The sequence below is a fragment of the Parasteatoda tepidariorum genome, chromosome 10, assembly GCF_043381705.1.
Source record: "Parasteatoda tepidariorum isolate YZ-2023 chromosome 10, CAS_Ptep_4.0, whole genome shotgun sequence".
NCBI classification, from domain to species: domain Eukaryota; kingdom Metazoa; phylum Arthropoda; class Arachnida; order Araneae; family Theridiidae; genus Parasteatoda; species Parasteatoda tepidariorum.
In genome coordinates, this window is record NC_092213.1 from 62,622,873 (window position 1) to 62,641,037 (window position 18,165).

An 18,165-nucleotide genomic window follows, 5' to 3' on the forward strand; every position below is an offset into this window, starting at 1 on the left:
TACGTTAACTCTTCTACTTTCGATCAAACTCGGCAGTATTCTATATTCAGCATGTTAAGCAAGCACAACCTGAAATATATATGTTTTTAAGAATCCTTGTCAAAAATAAAGTTCATAAATATACACAATAGAGGTCCCAAAACTTATTATTTAAGGGAGGAACAATCAAAGACAATGTCGAAATTTGCCTAATCTTATTAAACTTATAACTGAGACAGCCAGATCTGAAAACATCAAAACTAATTTGATTACTTGATAAAAATTTGGGGGTAACCTAAAATTCGAAAAAGCGTTGATGGAACCAACCTCAAGTGCATTAAGATGAGTTCATTAGCCAGGAATAAAAGAAAAAAGCAGCTTTTAAACTTTTATAGTTCATCATACTACTAATACTAGTTATTTAAAATTTTCTTCTTTTTCTAGAATATGTAAAGAAAGAAAGAAAATCAAAGAATGCAAGAAAATATTTAGTTTGAAATGAAAAAAAACCAGCTCTAGAGGTTTCTTTCGACTAGAGGATTTTTTGCTTTGACCAGTGGTCAGCAGACTCTAGTTTGACACTAATCTCGCACACATGCAATAGAAATTCGAGATCCTCACCAGCAACCAAACCCTTGTGCGGCTGGTAACCCACAGTTTGCCATCCATTGGTCTCGATACCATCGAAGATAACTTTTCTTTTTTTTTGGAAAACATATTTTTCATCCTAACATATTCACACTTACGAATAAACTAATCTTACTTACGAATAAACTGACTTACGTACCGAATAAACTGATTTTACTTTGTACTTTTCATGACTAACATTTATTTATGCGAGGAAAAAGCATTGTTTTTCAATGTACCGAAGTTTCTATGAAGAACAACTTCATTCAACACACTTATAAATAAACTAATTTTACGGCGAATAAACTGACTTACGTACCGAGTAAACTGACATTACGTTGTACTTTTCATGACTAACATTTATTTATGCTAGCAAAAAGCATTTTTTTTTCAATGTGCCGAAGTTTCCATGTAGGCCAACTTCATTCAACACACTTATAAATAAACTAATTTTACGTACGAATTAACTGACTTACGTACCGAGTAAACTGACATTACGTTGTACTCTTCATGACTAACATTTATTTATGCTAGCAAGAAGCATTTTTTTTTCAATGTGGCGAAGTTTCCATGTATGCCAACTAAATTCAACACACTTATAAATAATCTAATTTTACGTACGAATAAACTGACTTACGTACCGAGTAAACTGACATTTCTTTGTACTTTTCATGACTAACATTTATTTATGCTAGCAAAAATCATATTTTTTTTTCAATGTACCGAAGTTTCCTAGTAAAACAACTTCATTCAACACACTTAGGAATAAACTAATTTTAAGTACGAATAAACTGACTTACGTACCGAATAAACTGACATTACGTTGTACTTTTCATGACTAACGTTTATTTATGCGAGCAAAAAGCATTTTTTTTCAATGTACCGAAGTTTCTACGAAGAACAACTTCATTCAACACACTTAGGAATAAACTAATTTTAAGTACGAATAAACTGACATTACGTTGTACTTTTCATGTCAAACATTTACTTATGCTAACAAAAATCAAGTTTTTTTTCAGCGTACCAAATTTTCCAGAAAGAACAACTTCATATTGGCGTTCATCCAATGGGAAAACATTAATTCTTTACTTTTATTACGGGAAAGATTCATGAATTTTCCCGTACGACATTTATAATTGAAGTATAAAAAAACTTTTCATGCAACCTAAAAAAAATGACTTCGATTTATGTAATAACATATTGTTTTTAAACTACGTAGTTAATTGATCTATTTTTGTATACATGTAATCTTGCTTACATTAAAATTCATTCAAACTTTTATAGTTAACGATGCTATTACTAAATTTTGCTTCTTAAATTTATCTCCTTGCTAAAATTTGTTTGGAGTAAACTGTAAATAGAAAAAAGTTTAGCCAAAGCTCACAAATTGTCTTAAAATAATAAACAACAAAAAAAAACGATTTAGTTGAAAGTTAAAAATTAAACAGCTTGCTTTAAAAGCTTTTTTTCTCGCATAATTAATTGCCTTAAGTCTGAAACATCGAAGATAGCATCCTTTTTTCTTCCGAAAGGCTTATTTTTTTCACTCTAACACTCATACTAGTTACGAATAAATTGACTTTACGTTGTACTTTCGATGACTAAAATTTATTTATGTTCGTAAAAAGCATTTCTCTTCTACTTAACATAAGTTTCCAGGTAAAACAACTTCATTAAGGCTCATCCATGGGAAAACATTAATACTCCAATTTTATTACTTGAAAGATTTATGAATTTTCTCGAAAGACACTTGAAAAAACAACTTTTTTATGCATGTTCCAAAAAAAGTTTGCTTCCACTTACGTTAAAACATACTGTTTTTAAACGAGGTAATGGATCTTTTCTGCATAGCAAATGATCTTAAATGAAGCACATATAAATGAAGAAATGAGAAAAATACTTTTGTTTTGTGCTTCTTCGCAAAAATTATTCCCCTCTGAAATGAAGAACCATTAATTACCATTGACGGTAAGGTATTAAAATAGAACGACGATGGAAAAAAAATTTGAAAAATGACTATCAGACCTTGGAATAAAAGAGATGGGGAGAAAAAGGAAGAAAAAAAATTCTGGGATCTGAGGAAATATGGGATGAGGTATGGCCGATAGAAAATTTATTGGGCGGATAAATTACTTGGAACTTTTTTCTTCCGTGAAAGGAAGGAATTTGTGTCCACCAGGTAATTTAGAGAAACATAAAAAAAATTTAACTTATTTTTTTTACGAAGAAAAGTGAAAAGTAACGTGACTTTAATATTTGAGTTTTTTCTTTCTCATTTTTGAAAACGTTACTACATAGAAATGACGAATGATGGACATCAGACAAACAGGTTTCGTTTTCAGTTCCGACTTCCTCAATAGTGAATCATTAAATCTCCCAAGCGGTTTACTTTTTCAATGTTTACATAATAATGTGCGATCACTGATGTATATTCTTTTTTTACACTTCATTTTTGACAAAGATTCTAAAAATACATTTTATGGTCAGTCATATCACATTCTATTTTTGTTACTTTATCTTTTAATGTAAAGGAAAGAGTCTTGCGTGTTGATACCCTATGAAAGCCCATTTCATAGAATTCTTGATGTTTGTTCCATTGTTAACACACTGGTTGTTGACAACGCCAACAACCAAGAACTCTACAGTTCATCCATCTCTAATCATTGCTGGACAGAAGGATATAGGTTCGATTTTTTGCTTTACCTTATATCATGTATTTTTGCAGTTGACCTGGATTTTTGGGAGCCTTACTACATCAACAAAAATAAAACTTATTGTTAATGACATTACTTCTGTACCATGTTTGTATTCAGGCTAAAATCACGATCTGTGGATGAATGAATGGATATATGAATGGGTCATCCTTATAAACAGGTGTGACGCATGATGTGGCAGAAGTCGATTTCTTGGACATAGATGGCGCCACAGAAAAACAAGAAGCGCACCCTCTGCCTTAAATCTGCTCGGTTTCACCAAGCAGGCTTGCTAGTATGGCAAGTGGCATTAGAACCAACCATATTTGTCTAGTATTTGGAAATCATTATCATTATTATTTTTTGTGGCTCTTTTAACTGTATATTCATCTCTTTTAGTCTGACGTAACCTTTGTCGGAATTTAATAACTCTGTTTTTACCATTCCTGTCTTTTTCTCCACTGATGAAGATGTATTATATTAACATCGAAACGCGTATTGGGTTTTTAATAAATTGTGATTTTAAAACGTTGTTTTTTAATGAAATCTAAATTAAGAAGTTACTTTTGCTAATATAAAAAAGTTGTTTTTTTTTTTTTTAATTGCTACTTAAAAAATTGCTGCTAAACGATTTGCTATTGTCTTACCAGTGCATATGCATGATGAACATGCTACACAATTTTGTCAGTTTGCCAAACTTTACAAAAACATTTACAAGGATAAACGACAGAAATATTCCGTTCGTCTTTACTAGCGTCCTCACCCCTACGTCAGTGTTTTTTTTTATATATATTTAACCCCCTTCCTGCTTTTAATAATGAAGTGCCTTCGCAATTAATTATAACTTTCGTTGTTCCTCTTTTCCCCTTGAAATATGCAATGCTTCGTTTCTCTGAGATATTAGCTTTCGAATTTTTTCTGAATTTCCGGATAATTACTCCTGGATAACTTTTTACCAAGCATCAGGGAGTAACTGATAAATTAAGACTGATTTTTCTTTGAAACAAGGAAAGGAAAAAATCAGGAGAAACAGAGAAGTTTTATGAGTTCTAAGTATAGAAAAGTTCAAATGAAATTCTAGTTAAGTCTATGAGATTTAAATCTATGGTTTTATCGGCAGAAATCCGGCAATCAGAAATCCAGCAATTAATAATCTGCTCCTTAAATTGTAATATAATTGACAATTATTTATAACTAGTCATTTCAATAAAATTACTTTTTAAAAAGCCCATAAAATTTATTTCATCAATTATTAAAAATAAGTATTCAGACCAATAATTCATATCGTTCATAATAATTTAATTTACATCTTTCTTTCAGCCCCCCCCCCAAATAAATAAATAAAATGATATTTAAAAAAATAAATAATGCTCATTTTAAAAAACTTCCATTTCTACTATTGGGATATATATTCTGCAAAAATTGGTAAGTAAATGTTCATATATCACATATGCCAACCTAGAAGATTAACTATCCACAATATCTAGTAGCGAAGTAACAAATAAGGCAATTTTAAATTGTTTAGATAACTGATTTTATTGGGTTGTTCGGAAAGTAATTTCGTTTTTCTTATGAAAAGGAAATACGATTTTCTAGCGAATAAATATTTCACTGAATTATATATTATCCTTTCTGGTCCAGTACCTTTTTGCCATCATTCTGGCAGTAGTTCGATTTCGCTCTCATAAAATTTTTGTTGTTTGCTGGCAAAAAACTGACCTAAGAGATTTTTGTCTTCCTCATTTGAAGTAAAGGTTTTTGAAATAAAGGTTTTGCAGACACTGAAATAAATAATAACCAGAAGTTGCCAGATTTGAAGAATATGGTATGTGTGGTAGAATGGTACTATGGAAGAATATGGCATCTCATCCAAGGTGCGCAAGCTTTTGGTATGTCACCAAACATGTAAGAGGTCTCGCATTACCTTGGTGGAACACTACACTTTTCTATTGAAAATTTTAATTTCTATTTTTAACACGTGCTTTTTTCAGAAAGTAAAAATATAAATCGTAATATTTAAACTAAAAATTATTATGTATGAATTGTAATACTATGAAAAATAAAGTAATGTAATTTTTAGAACAACGCCATTAAAAACTGCTAAGCTTATAGTCAATCCAATTTAAATATACTTGGTACAAAATTGAATAAATCAGTTTCTTAATTTTTTGCAGATACTATTTTTGGTTACTTTATCAATACCTTGGACCTTAATGTGCTTTTGTGCTAAAAAACCTTTCCTAAAGCGTAGTTTTAAATTCGACTGAAAATACTTTAATTAAAACGTATCGCTCATATTTTTTCCTTTGAAGTATTTTAATCAGTAACTTTAAAAAAAATCCCCATTCTTCATTTTAAAGACAAATTTGCTGTCCCTATTAGCGAGGTTAATTTCAATCCTTGAATTTCTTTCAACCTAATTAAGACCTACAATTAACTGCTCGTCTCATTTTTAGAGATTTGAAAGTACTTCGATTTTATCTTCTGACGTTCTAAAGTTTTACTTAATAGGGGGTAAATGAAGAAAGTACGAATTGAAAGAAAGACGGGCTTCCTGCTGATTGTTCGTCTATAGGACGCCTAAAGGAGATATAGTTCAGGACTAACAAAGGATTAATTGTTTCGTTGAAATAGTTATAAATGCTTTTGTGTTTGGGATCTGTTTTATTCCGGACAGAATGTTACGGAGATTTTAGTTCGATGCAAAAGAGGAATATGAACGCTAAGTACTTGATTTTTTTTCTCACGAAATGGAATATATTTGTATGTTGAAAAACTTTTTATTTTGGAAGGATTAAAACCTTTTTTTTTTACTGAATTTAAATTTTTCTGTAAGTTTTTGTCAGTTAAGCAAGTTAAATGAAATGAGAAAAAAAAATAATAATCTCAATTCGATTACACACTTTTCCTTTTTTTAAAAATCATAAAAAACTATTCATCTAGTGAGAATTTTGGTTTTCCGCAGTGTATTTTATCAGCCATTTTCTTTTGTTAGCACGTTGAATGCCACTCTAATTTTACACGGTAAATAACTTCAAACTAAATTTACAAATACTGGATATATTTTGATAACTTTTTAAAGGGTTTAGCATGACATATTCGAGAAAAGTGGTGAATTATATAAGCCTACGAATTGTTTAGAAATAGTGGTGGATAAAAATCTACTAAATTGAACTTATTAAACCAAGAATCACAATTAATAAACTACCACTTGAAAATATTTATTCGCTGTCCGGAGCAAGTTGGCATCTCTGTGTAAATAAATAAAACTATTTTTGTGTGTTCTATATTGCATTCATTTCTTCAAACCATTTTAGTAACGATAATAATATTAAAAAGATTTAAAATTTACTCGAATTATGTGTTTCGAGTAATCTTGGCTTCGCCAGTCACCGCTGACCCCGTGGCTGACATATCAAAAGTGCATCAAACCTATGTTAAACTTCGAATTAAAACATTAACATTTTTTTCCTTACAATGAATACAGAGATTTTGCATCGAGTTTAGAGTGATTTCGCAAAGCGTTACGATTCCCTTTAACTTTAACACTATTTAAAGTGAATGAAAATTTTCTTACAAATGGGAGAAGGAGTAAAAATAAAGTTCAGCGTGATACTTAAGAAAACTCAATGAAAAATTGTCTTACATTAACGTTAATCTTATTTTCTTTAGTCTTCAGTGACACTGCGATGTGTTGAAAAAATTTCAAACACGCGCTATGAATTTCAATTAAAGATAACGTTAAAGGAGGATAATATTTTGTGATATTTCTCTCATATTTACTCACAATAAATTTTTACCGCATCAGTTTTATTTTCTACCATCTATATTGCAATATAATTATCTCTTTCTTTTTTAACGCACATTTCGTAATCACTTATCAACAAGTACTTGCATAAAAATTGAAAAGGTGATAAAATACTCTATAAATTTTTGATAGAAATATTATCATAATTTCACCTCGGAATTACTGAATTAGTAAACATCACGCCCCTCCAACATTCAGAATTCACAAAAAGTTCTCGAAAGCAAAAAAACTATGCCCTTTTTTTAAAAGTGTTTTGCCACTTTATTTAGTTGCATAATTTCCAATCAAGTAAAAAACCTACGACAGTTCTCAAATTAATTAAATTTGAGAATCTATGGCATATCTGTATCATTTTCAATGAAGGCGAAAATTGCAACCGCAATAATAAATAAAAAAAAATGCCCTCGCTATTTTATTTAAAATTAATTTACTACTTCCTATCTTTAATCGAATTCCTTTTTATCTCAAAGAATTTTGGGGAAAAAATTTTATGGGTTCACAAATCAGTGAACGTTTTTAATAAACCAACGTAATAAGATTTTCTTTAAATGAAATGCGATAAATTATGTCAAGACGAAAACTTTATCAGCGAGATATAAAAATATATTTTTCAATACATAAATAATTCGAAGAAAGTTATTAAATTGGTTACTTTGGTAAATAGTAACTGGAAAAAAAATGCTCTCATATTTGTATAAATTAATTACGAAGATAATTCTATAAAAAAAATTTATTTTCTTAAATAAAATGTATCAATATTTTATCATCAGTCAGAATTCATTTAAAATTATGTTAAAGTTATGAAAGAAAATTGTAAGTAATTTTACTTCCTTGCTTTTTTTATACCGACACTGAAGTTTAATATTTATGTTTAAAATTCATATTTGCTCAGTAATATAGTATTTAAACAACCTTGACAAAAATGTGTTGCTCATAATGGTAATATAAAAAGAAATTATTACTTTTTATGTCTAACACTTTTTTAAACATTTTTGAAATTTCGTTCCTTTCAGTTTGATGCAAAGTTGAGTGTGATCTAAATTTGTAATCTCTTATTCTTATTTATTAATCAAGGAGTCTCTAACCCAGGCAAAAAGTTTGATTTATATATATGGAATGTAAGTTTCATTTTAAGGCATAATTAAATGTAAATTTCATTAATTTCATATTAAGGCGGAAATTTATGAAAATCCAGAATTTACTTCAAAATGTCATGGAGCCGCAATGGCTCAGGTAATAGCATTCGCCTCACTATGAGATGACCCAGCTTCGAACTTCAGCGGTGGTTGGTTGATATGCCGCTCGCAGTTGCGCACCAACCACAGTATTAGTGGTAGAACCGAACCTGAATTAGAATTCCCTTACCATCGGAGTTAAACGTGGTAAGTTTTCCTCTCTATATAACAAAAAGTCCTTCATGAAGGCTAGTTTTCTACAACACATGATCAAATAGTTCCTTTGTCTTCTAGGTTGGAATCAAAATTACAATAATAAACACCATAGACTAAGGGCGTCAATAAAAAAATGAAAATTAATTATTGAAGTTTATCATTATAAAGTTTGCTTTAATAATAAAATAGTTTGCTTTAGATAATTAATTTTAGACATTTCCAAACTGGAAAAAAATATACATGATCTAAACATATTATCATTATTCAAGTTGTAGATAAAGTGTGACAAAACGAGTTATTATCCTTATTTAAGTTGTGACAAAACGAGTTATAATGAATATTGTAATTTTTTACAGTAAACTTATTACTTTAAAAAGTTCTAATCGAATCGATGATATCAAATTTTTAAAAAAATATGTCCAATAATAAAAGGCCTAAGGGCGTCAATAAAATGAACTGAAAATTAATTTTGACGTTATTAAAAGATAGTTTTAATAATAAAATAGTTTGTTTCAGATAATTAATTTTAGACATTTCCAAATGATCGTGGATGAATATTGTAATTTTTTACAGTAAACTTATTACTTTAAAAAGTTCTAATCGAATCGATGATATCAAATTAAAATAAAAAATGTCCAATAATAAAAGGCCTAAGGGCGTCAATAAAATGAATTGAAAATTAATTTTGACGTTATTAAAAGATAGTTTTATTAATAAAATAGTTTGTTTCAGATAATAAATTTCAGACATCATCTCCAACTGGGAAAAAAAATTCGCGATCTAAAAATTTTATCATCATTCAAGTTACAGATATGTTTCGGCAAAACGAATCATAAAAAACATTGTAACTTTTTTAGTGCATTCGTGTAATTTTTATAAAAAAATTACACTTTTTTAATGTTTTGTCTCACCAAAGTTGAAATCTTTCCAGGTTTCAAAGATGAGAGTTTCTGTTCGTTTTTGTTGGCAAATCCTGAACTCTGCCAACTACTACTTTTTATTCAACGTCATTCAAAAACTTTCCTTCGAGTCTTTTTTTTTTCTTCCTTATTTGACTGGAGTTCTTTGGAATAAAATGAACCCCCGCGGCACTCCAAATCGTTTGTGCAGTGAAGTACGAAACAACAAACTATATTTTATTTTTGATCCGTTATTATAAAGAAAAAAAAATAACCATATGACGGGAAATGCAGCATATTCTATTTGTTTCTTTTGAGTTGAAATTATTTTTAGAGCATATAATTTTCTCAACTTGGAAATTAATTGACTATCATGCTATCTATGCTTTGGGAGAACTCGGTATTTGGCGCCCGAAGCGCCACCAACCGATTTGTCTACACTGAGTTGACATGAACTATCAAGTCATGCATGTTAAAATCTTAAGCTGGTTTAATAGACTATGAATATTCAAACATGAAAGTAAGACGAAAAAATAACTGGTAGTAAAACCATTTTATTTTTTTGGTTTGCCATGAAGCAGTAAGATAAACTTTTACTGTTCACTATTCAACACTATTTGCATTTCCTTGGCTAGGAAAAAAACAGTATGATATACACTGAGGTGACAAAAGTCATGGGATAGCAATATGCAAATATACAGATGGTAGTAATATGGCGTACAAAATGTATATGTGGGTAGTGCACTGACAGGACTTGAATTTGTGTTCAATTTATTCACCTGAGACTGTTTCTGATGTAATAATGACAGCAAGACGAGAATTCACAACACATCATTCCTACATCTAGAAGAAAAAACAAAAAGTATGCCGAGAATACCTAATTCCGCCTTAATTTCCGAGAATACCATAACTTCCTACCAAGGACATTATATTGGCCATAAGACCAAAGTTATCAACAAGGAACATTGCGATCTGGTGGCTCCGTAACAGGATGGGCTGCTTTTTCATGGCATGGACTGGGTCTTATGGTCCAATGCTTGAGCATTGGCTTGAAATGGTTATGGAGCATTGGCTTGAAATGGTGTTCAGTTACTCGGCTTGAATGTTAAGTGACTCGGAGGCCACTTGCAACTATTTATGAACTTCGAATCTTTGTGGATGGCACTGTGGCATGTTATCGGATCTTAATTGTTCGAGACTGGTTTGAAAAACATTGTAGACAATTCCAGCGAATTATTTGGCCACCTAGATCTCCCGAATATTCATGGGATATAATCGAGAGGTCAGTTCGTGTGCAAAATCCTGCACCCTCAACACTTTCGCAATCATGGATATCTATTGAGACTGCATGGCTGAATATTCATTCTTGAGTCCATGCTACATCGAGTATTCATCTATTGAGCACTTAGAACTAGAGGAATTCAGACAAGATATTAATAGGTATCCCATGGCTTCTGTCATTACAGTTTATATAGCTGTTAACCTCTTCAGGACGAGTGAGTCATACATGCATTAGGATAAAATCAGGATAAAAAAAAAAAAAAGAAAAAAAAAAAGCGGTAGCTTAAAATGTTAATTTGATAGACTTGCTCCTACTTAATTTCGAACATATCTAATCTGGTCTGGTATGTATAACTGGCCATCTGAGACCGGAATTGCCTCTTTTCCCATTCATCCTGTGTTGATGAATATCTGTTAAAAACTAGCTACATAATGGAACAAAAATGGCAAACCAGAGATTTTAGAAAGAAGATGGCACTGTGCCATGGTAATTACTGAATTAAAACATGAAAGTATAAATAGAATTATTTACAAAAATTGAAGAAGTAAATTGTTTATAAATACAAGGTAAATAAATTTACAAAATTATATTTTACAAATAAGCCAATAAATATTTAATAGCAATTAAATTGTGTACCTCTGTTAGTGTAGAAACCTGGTTGTCTTGGTAGTTTACACTAGTGCCGAGTCGCTGTCATCATCACTGTTTTGAAACTGGGCATCTGAGGCCCTTTTCTAATTCATTCTGAAAAAAACTGAAAGGCATAGAGAGCTAAAGTTTAAAGTAATATATAATTTTGATTTTGAGCTAAATAGTGGTGAATTAAATAAATCAAATTATGATTATACCGCCTCCGAATTAACCCTTAAGTGGGCCATTTATTTCTAGTAAAGGTAAAATAAAGAATTTTTGGAATTGAAATTCATATAAGAATAGTTAATGATATAAGAAAAGCATTTGGCGTATAAAAAATGAATTTAAATTTTAATTCCATTTCTTTTTCTTTTGTGATAAGTATATTTACCATGACCTATTAGGAACTTATTGATTCTTATTTTTCTTTATTTATAAAATAAATTTTATATAAAATTTGCTACAAACGTTAGAAAGAATTATGCATTTTATAACTTTTATACTTTTTTTTACACCAAAAAAATAGTTGCCAATTTTATTCAAACGCATTTGAAGAAAACCTAAATTAAAGTGGTAGAAAAGTTAACATGAACTTTAAAAATTGGTGGTAAGTACACTTACCACGGCTTTATAAAGGGTTAACTGCTAAAGAAATAATTTGGCAACCAAATTTACTTTTTTCATCGCGATTGTTGCTCTGAGAATGCATACTAACTCAACTGTCTCAAAGCAGTTTTGAAAGTCCTGGTATTTTAATTTCCCCCAAAGCAAGCTATAAGAAATTATTTTCTTTAAATCATTTTTGTCCTTTTCCGTCTTGATATGTATAAACTTTCAGCCCGGAGAATATTTTCGGGACACTCATCTAGATATTGTGTTAAAAATATCGAGAAAAGGTTTAGGAGCAAATATTGGTTTAACCCTTTTAGGGATGGAGGGATAAGAACTGTTCTACTTATTTCTAACAACAAATTGTAATTTTTTTTTTGTTGATTCGACGACCTTGAACCCTTTCGCGCCGACTGTCATAAATACGTGCCAGCATAAAACCGTATCAACCAGGGTAAAAAGATAAAACTGGTAACCAAAGTAGTTCTTCAGCAGTTTATTTGTGGGCGGAGTTATAATTGTTTGATTTATTTAATTCACCATTACTTTGTTCAAAATAAAACTATTTAGTTATACTTTGAATAAACATTGATTATATATATTATTAAACTAACAATAATTAAAGTAAAAGCAAAGTAAGTCTGTCAAATTAGCAACAACTACATTTAAGTTACCGTTTTTTATTTAATTACATCCTGATACTGAACGAATGCTTTTCTGAATCACCCATCCCCAAAGGGTTAATCAACCATTCTTTACTTTGAAAAATGTAAACAATCAGCAGATCATTTCATTCGGTCTAAGAGATTTCTAAACGCAAAAACTGAGTAAGTTATAAAACTCTATGATAGAAAAAGGCGAATTTTAATTTTTTTTCCTGTTTTGATTTATGACAAAATATGATTGACACTGCTTGTGGGCACAGTTTCTAATAAAAAATTGTAGACAATTTATTTTAAAGTTAAACAAAAAAATTGTTATGGATTACACTGAGAAATAATTTTTTTTCTGTATTTATACAAATACTTGATCTTACCTAATTCGGGTGAGGGGATTTTAAATCTAAAATTAGTTTTGTTCTGAAAGCTACAATTTTTATAAATGATATTTTTTGTTAAGTTTATTTTTTTAATAAATGTAAAAGTTTGCAAAGAACGTATAGATTGAAATGCATATACACATGTCAGCTCTTTTGAAAATAACACTTAAGACAAAAAAAAGACATATAACCTTAACGTATAGAATCAAAAACTTATATATATTATCGCCTTCTTCCTACCACTCCCTACGTAATAGAAAGGTGGGGATGCTTACTTTTCAATCGAGTGAATTTTATAAAATCCTGGTTCGGAAAACGTTAGTAATAAATTGCATAAAAATTGTAATTTGTAGAGAAAAACCGATTGCACATTTGAAATCAGCGACGCAAAAGTATCTATCATTTCAAAAATCTTATGCAATAGAAAACAACAACAAAATTTTTTTCCCCCTATGTTATTACCTTGATATGATTAAATTTTTCATCACATTTAAATTTAGTTCCAGCTTCATTCCTTTGCCTAAAGAAATGACAATTGACTATAGTTGGTTCTCCTGGAGTTGGCACTTGGCTCCACTTTCTCTGACGAAGAGTTCATTTCAGTGAGGGAGTAAGAGGAGAAACGTCTCTGCGCTTGAAATTGAGACAACCCTTAATGCGCGCCAATCGCAAACAGTGAATTCTTTTTAAGTCACTTACTTCTCTTTATCATCTGCTATTATACCTTTCGTTACTCTAGCTAATTAAAAGTATTGCAGCAAAAATCATCGGATACCACGTGATGAAGGCGGAGCCAAGTGCCAACTCCTGGTAAGCGAACTATACCTTATGTTAATGTTATTAATCCAAGTATTTTTTTTATTAGTTACATCTAGTAAGCACACAATTTTTTTAAAATTAAATTTAACACGTTATTTAAGCACACAGACCCTTAGATGAAATTTGCTGCAAAAGTTGTTTTGTTTTTAAAAAAATTTAGACAATCAAATAGATATGGGTAAAAAACCATATGCGAATATAAACATTTACTTGTCTGGTCCTGTGCTTGTAAATTGTAGGTTCAGCTAGCATCAATAGCCAGATTAAGTGATCCGTAGCTATTGTATTCAGATTTCAAAGTTATTAATATTTCAAATATATTATTTTTCCCACATGTTTAATTGTTGGTTTGAAATATCTAGATTAAAATTGGTTTTGCCGAACCCTTTTCCTAATATTAGATTGATAGAGTTGATTGCAATAGAGATTATAATTGATTAAAAAGTTATAAACTGTTACGATAAACCGGACATTGTTTATTCAATGATGCATAAAAAGTTTAAATTATTTTCACTTTTAAAAATATTCTCGGTTCTTCCTCTGCTAGTAGTAAATAGTCACGTAGTGGTACATTGTAAATATTAAATGATTGCTGTTGTTTCAGTGGATTAACTATGAGAAGATCCGTTAACGAGAGCTGGGAATGTTTGAAATGTTGAACTGGCTGAAGGGCTGTTTTAGACGAAACAGGTTTGAGACAAATGAAACATTTTATGCTTGTTCAACAGCTTGTAACTTAAAAACTTTCATCTTAGTATTATGAGTGCACATCATGTCGTTGATAGAATTTTTTTTAATTCCATCTCATGATGCGGCCTCAAAACGATATTTTCATAGTAATTAGTGACAGGAATGTTCTGAAAAGATATGGTCACATTTCTGTCCTGGTTTTGGGCAATTATACTACTACAGAGATGCCAACTGCTCCGGACACGTCAGAATAATTTAAAAAAAACGGTAAATAACTACAAAGTAAATTTTGCAAATATTTGACTGTTTTTGCTTGCTTTTTAAAAGGTATAGCATGACATAAGTACTATAAAGTGGTGAATTATATTAGCCTACGAATTATTTAGAAATAGTGATGGATAAAAATCTATTAAATTGAATTTATTAAACCATGAATCCCAATTGATAGACTACCACTTTAAAATATATATTTGCTGTCCGAAGCAAGTTGGCATCTCTGCTATTACTCATAAAACAGAAGAGTATGAGCATTTTTGGCAAGGTTTTAAAGCAGTTCCAGTTCATGTTATCTTTGATAAAACCATGATTGCTACCGTGAATCAATAGAAATTCCTCGATAATGAAAACAAATTATTGAGGTTGAACAAGTTGATTTCTTTAATTACCTTGATATTTAATTGAAATATTTAAAACAAATAATATACCTGTTTACATACTCTTCAACATTTCAAGTTTCTGTGAAATACTTTATACAGTGGTAGTGAGCTAACGAAAAATTTTTTTTTAAAACAAATAGAAATAGTTGAATGTTTTAATAATTACTTATCTGACCTTTAATATATCTGTTTAAATTACTTTCATGCAGTGTTAGACAAAATTCTTTCATTTTTAATTTATCAAAATATTGCTATCTTACCTTTGCTAATACAATTATAATTTTTCCTGAAACTACGAAAATTCCATTGTAGTTGGAAGGTATGGCTGTCTCAGGGCTTTCAAAGATCCGCAAAAATATCCAAGTGGTGACTAACTATTCATCAAAGTGATTTGAAGTTTTCGTAATTTCGGAAACATTTCAATTTAGATAATAACAATCTAGCATGCATCAGACTTCTTTATATATAATAAGTTTTCAATTCTTTGTGGTGATCAAGACAAGTTAATGATAAATTTTCAAAAATAAGGAATAAATTTTGAAACTTTTGGTGGTTCTTTGGGAGCAATATTTGTAGACCGCTCCGATATTTGAAACAGTCTTCATTACTTCAGAAACGAATTTTAATCCAACTATATTTTGTGAGGGAAAGATTGGTTAACCATGACTCGTCTTACAAATTTTACCCCTTGAGTCAGGAAATTTAAAAGGATTATGAAAAAGTTATACTTCGTTTTTACTCGAAATGAAACATCGGCAAAGAAAATTATCGATTTATGCGCTTCACGAAATCAGTAAGGAAAAGTAAAGAAGCAAATTTGAATTTGCTTTGAGGAGAGAACAACCTTTACTTCCTGTATCATAACCATCACATCAGACCTACGTTATTAATTATTTGAATCTCAAGAAATGGGCTGTGTTATGAAAAACAATATGTCAATTCCGGTAACGACTACAGAACCACCTGCTCCAGATTTTCTGGTTGAATATGATTTTCTGTTCATGCTTTAAAGCATGTAAGAAGTTGAAATTACATCCTTCTGTAGTTCATTTAAATTTCAAAGGAATCTCACGTTGCAACGTCGTTTTACCAGATGAGAAACTTTCCGAAAAGGAAACATTGAAAATGCGATAAATTTCATTTTAATCATGTTTTAATATTCAAGATCTAACACAGTATGTTTAAGCTTTAATCAACTTTGTATCGTTATATTTTTGGAATTCCAATACTTTTACTTAATTATGTATATATTTCTCTTTTGTGACAACATAAACTCGGGTGTTTCTCTATCTATTGCCAACACTATAGTTATTATTCATTTTGTTAGGTTGCCTGATGAAGTGTTAAAAGATTAGTTACATTGTTTAGAATAATTCTGTTAGGCTGTATTAAATGGCGTTGAATAGTTAATTACATGTTAAGTATTTATTTAGAATAACTTTGTATTTTTATAGAAATACTAGGGGGCTAAGCCCCCTGTTCGCTGCAGCTCACCAACCCCGCTTTGCAATATTGCTTCGCAATAATTGTCTTTTCTTGGCAGAAAACAATTTTTCTATTAAAGTTAAAATTATTCACTTAACATATATGTACTAAAAGGAATTCTGTTTACTTACTCTTGTGCCTCTACTTCCCACGTCCAAATATTACTCTCAAATATTACTTTACCCAAATATTAGATCTCTTGGTGAACGGAAGTGATTTTTCGAAGTAATAATTTTTTGAAATAACATTTATATTCTTATAGCATTGTATTGTTCAAACAAATCTGATGAGTTCACAACCATAATTTAATACTCTCGTTAATAATAGCAGTACTGGAAAATAAGTTTAAATTAGGGATACAAAAATATTTAAAGAAAAACAATACCTTTACGACTATTGAAAATTTTGTGCTGATGACAACCAAAACAATATGGAAATGAATGAGGGAAAACTGGATCCTACCACGTGATTTTCTGGCCAATAAAAATGCGCCGACAACAATGGAAAACGGAGTCAGACTTCTATGATTTTATGTTATACCAGCGGGTGACCGATTGCGAAGTCTTCCATGTTGTCCAGGTAGTTTCTTGTCGGAGAGGCAGGTGCGGCTGGTGAGTTTCTCTTGTTCAGGACTTCCTTCCATACGACGTTTCGGGTGTGGGTTGGATTCTCAGGAGGCAGCAGGACCTTCAACGCACTTTGACGCTTGACTCTTGAAAACGCGACGTAGAGCATTCCGTGCACGAAGACCGTCGTGAGGAGAAGCACGCCGACGAATTCGAATGTTTGGCCTTGTGACTTGTGTATCGTAATGGCGAATGCTGGAGTAACTGGGAATTGGTGCCGTTGCATAGTTGCGCCAAGCTGTGATTTGCTGGAGTCGAGCGTGATCCTTGGAAGGTGTACTTGTCGGCCTGCGTGTTCACCGGTGATGATCTTAGCCTTGATGATGTTGTTGCAAAGTTCGGTGACAATCAATCGTGTTCCGTTGCACATTCCTTCAGAGACGTCCAAGTTTCGGAGAAGCATGATGATGGCGTTCTTCTTGAGCTTCAGATTGTGTGGAGGCAAGTCGGCGATGTTGATCGAGTTCAGGAATTCAGGCGCGAATTGAATTCCCCCTTCATGTTGATCCTTTACCGAGTCGAAACTTGTGTATGTCTTCTCTTCGCCTGGAAGCATAGCGATAATCTGCTCGTTGATCTTGTCCTTATCGTCGTTCAATGGTGCAAGAATAGCGCGATTCTTCATTGCTTCGTAGTTCCCACTTCTGAGGCATGGTCCGAAGATTTCATCGATGAGGTTACCACCAGAGCGAATTTCTTCTGGGACTTCTATTTCGCCGAGTTCATTCACTTCGAGTTCCCCGTCGCCGAGCTTTAGCAGGTATTTCGCGAATTCTTCTTCTTCGGGATCAACGCGCATGTTCTTTTCGAGCGAATAAGTCTTGAAGTGTTGCCACAGATGGCTTCTCTTGATCAAAAGGTCGAGTATTTCGCTTTTGTTGGCACGTTGTTGAACTGGACAGCACTGTCGGAAGTCGCCACCATATTTT

At 31.3% G+C, this 18,165-nt stretch overlaps 1 protein-coding gene across 1 annotated transcript; it reads right to left on the bottom strand.

The window, feature by feature from the left end:
- Positions 1-17,144: 17,144 nt before the first annotated feature.
- Positions 17,145-18,035, bottom strand: LOC122270738 (ATP-dependent DNA helicase PIF1-like). The gene has a single exon (XM_043049244.1). The coding sequence runs from the start codon at positions 18,033-18,035 to the stop codon at positions 17,145-17,147; it is 891 nt and encodes a 296-aa protein (XP_042905178.1).
- Between the last annotated feature and the right edge of the window lie 130 nt (positions 18,036-18,165).

What these genes read in the sequence shown, in the direction of transcription:
- LOC122270738 (XM_043049244.1), bottom strand. Translation starts at nt 18,035, where the DNA reads ATGCGCGTTGATCCCGAAGAAGAAGAATTCGCGAAATACCTGCTAAAG.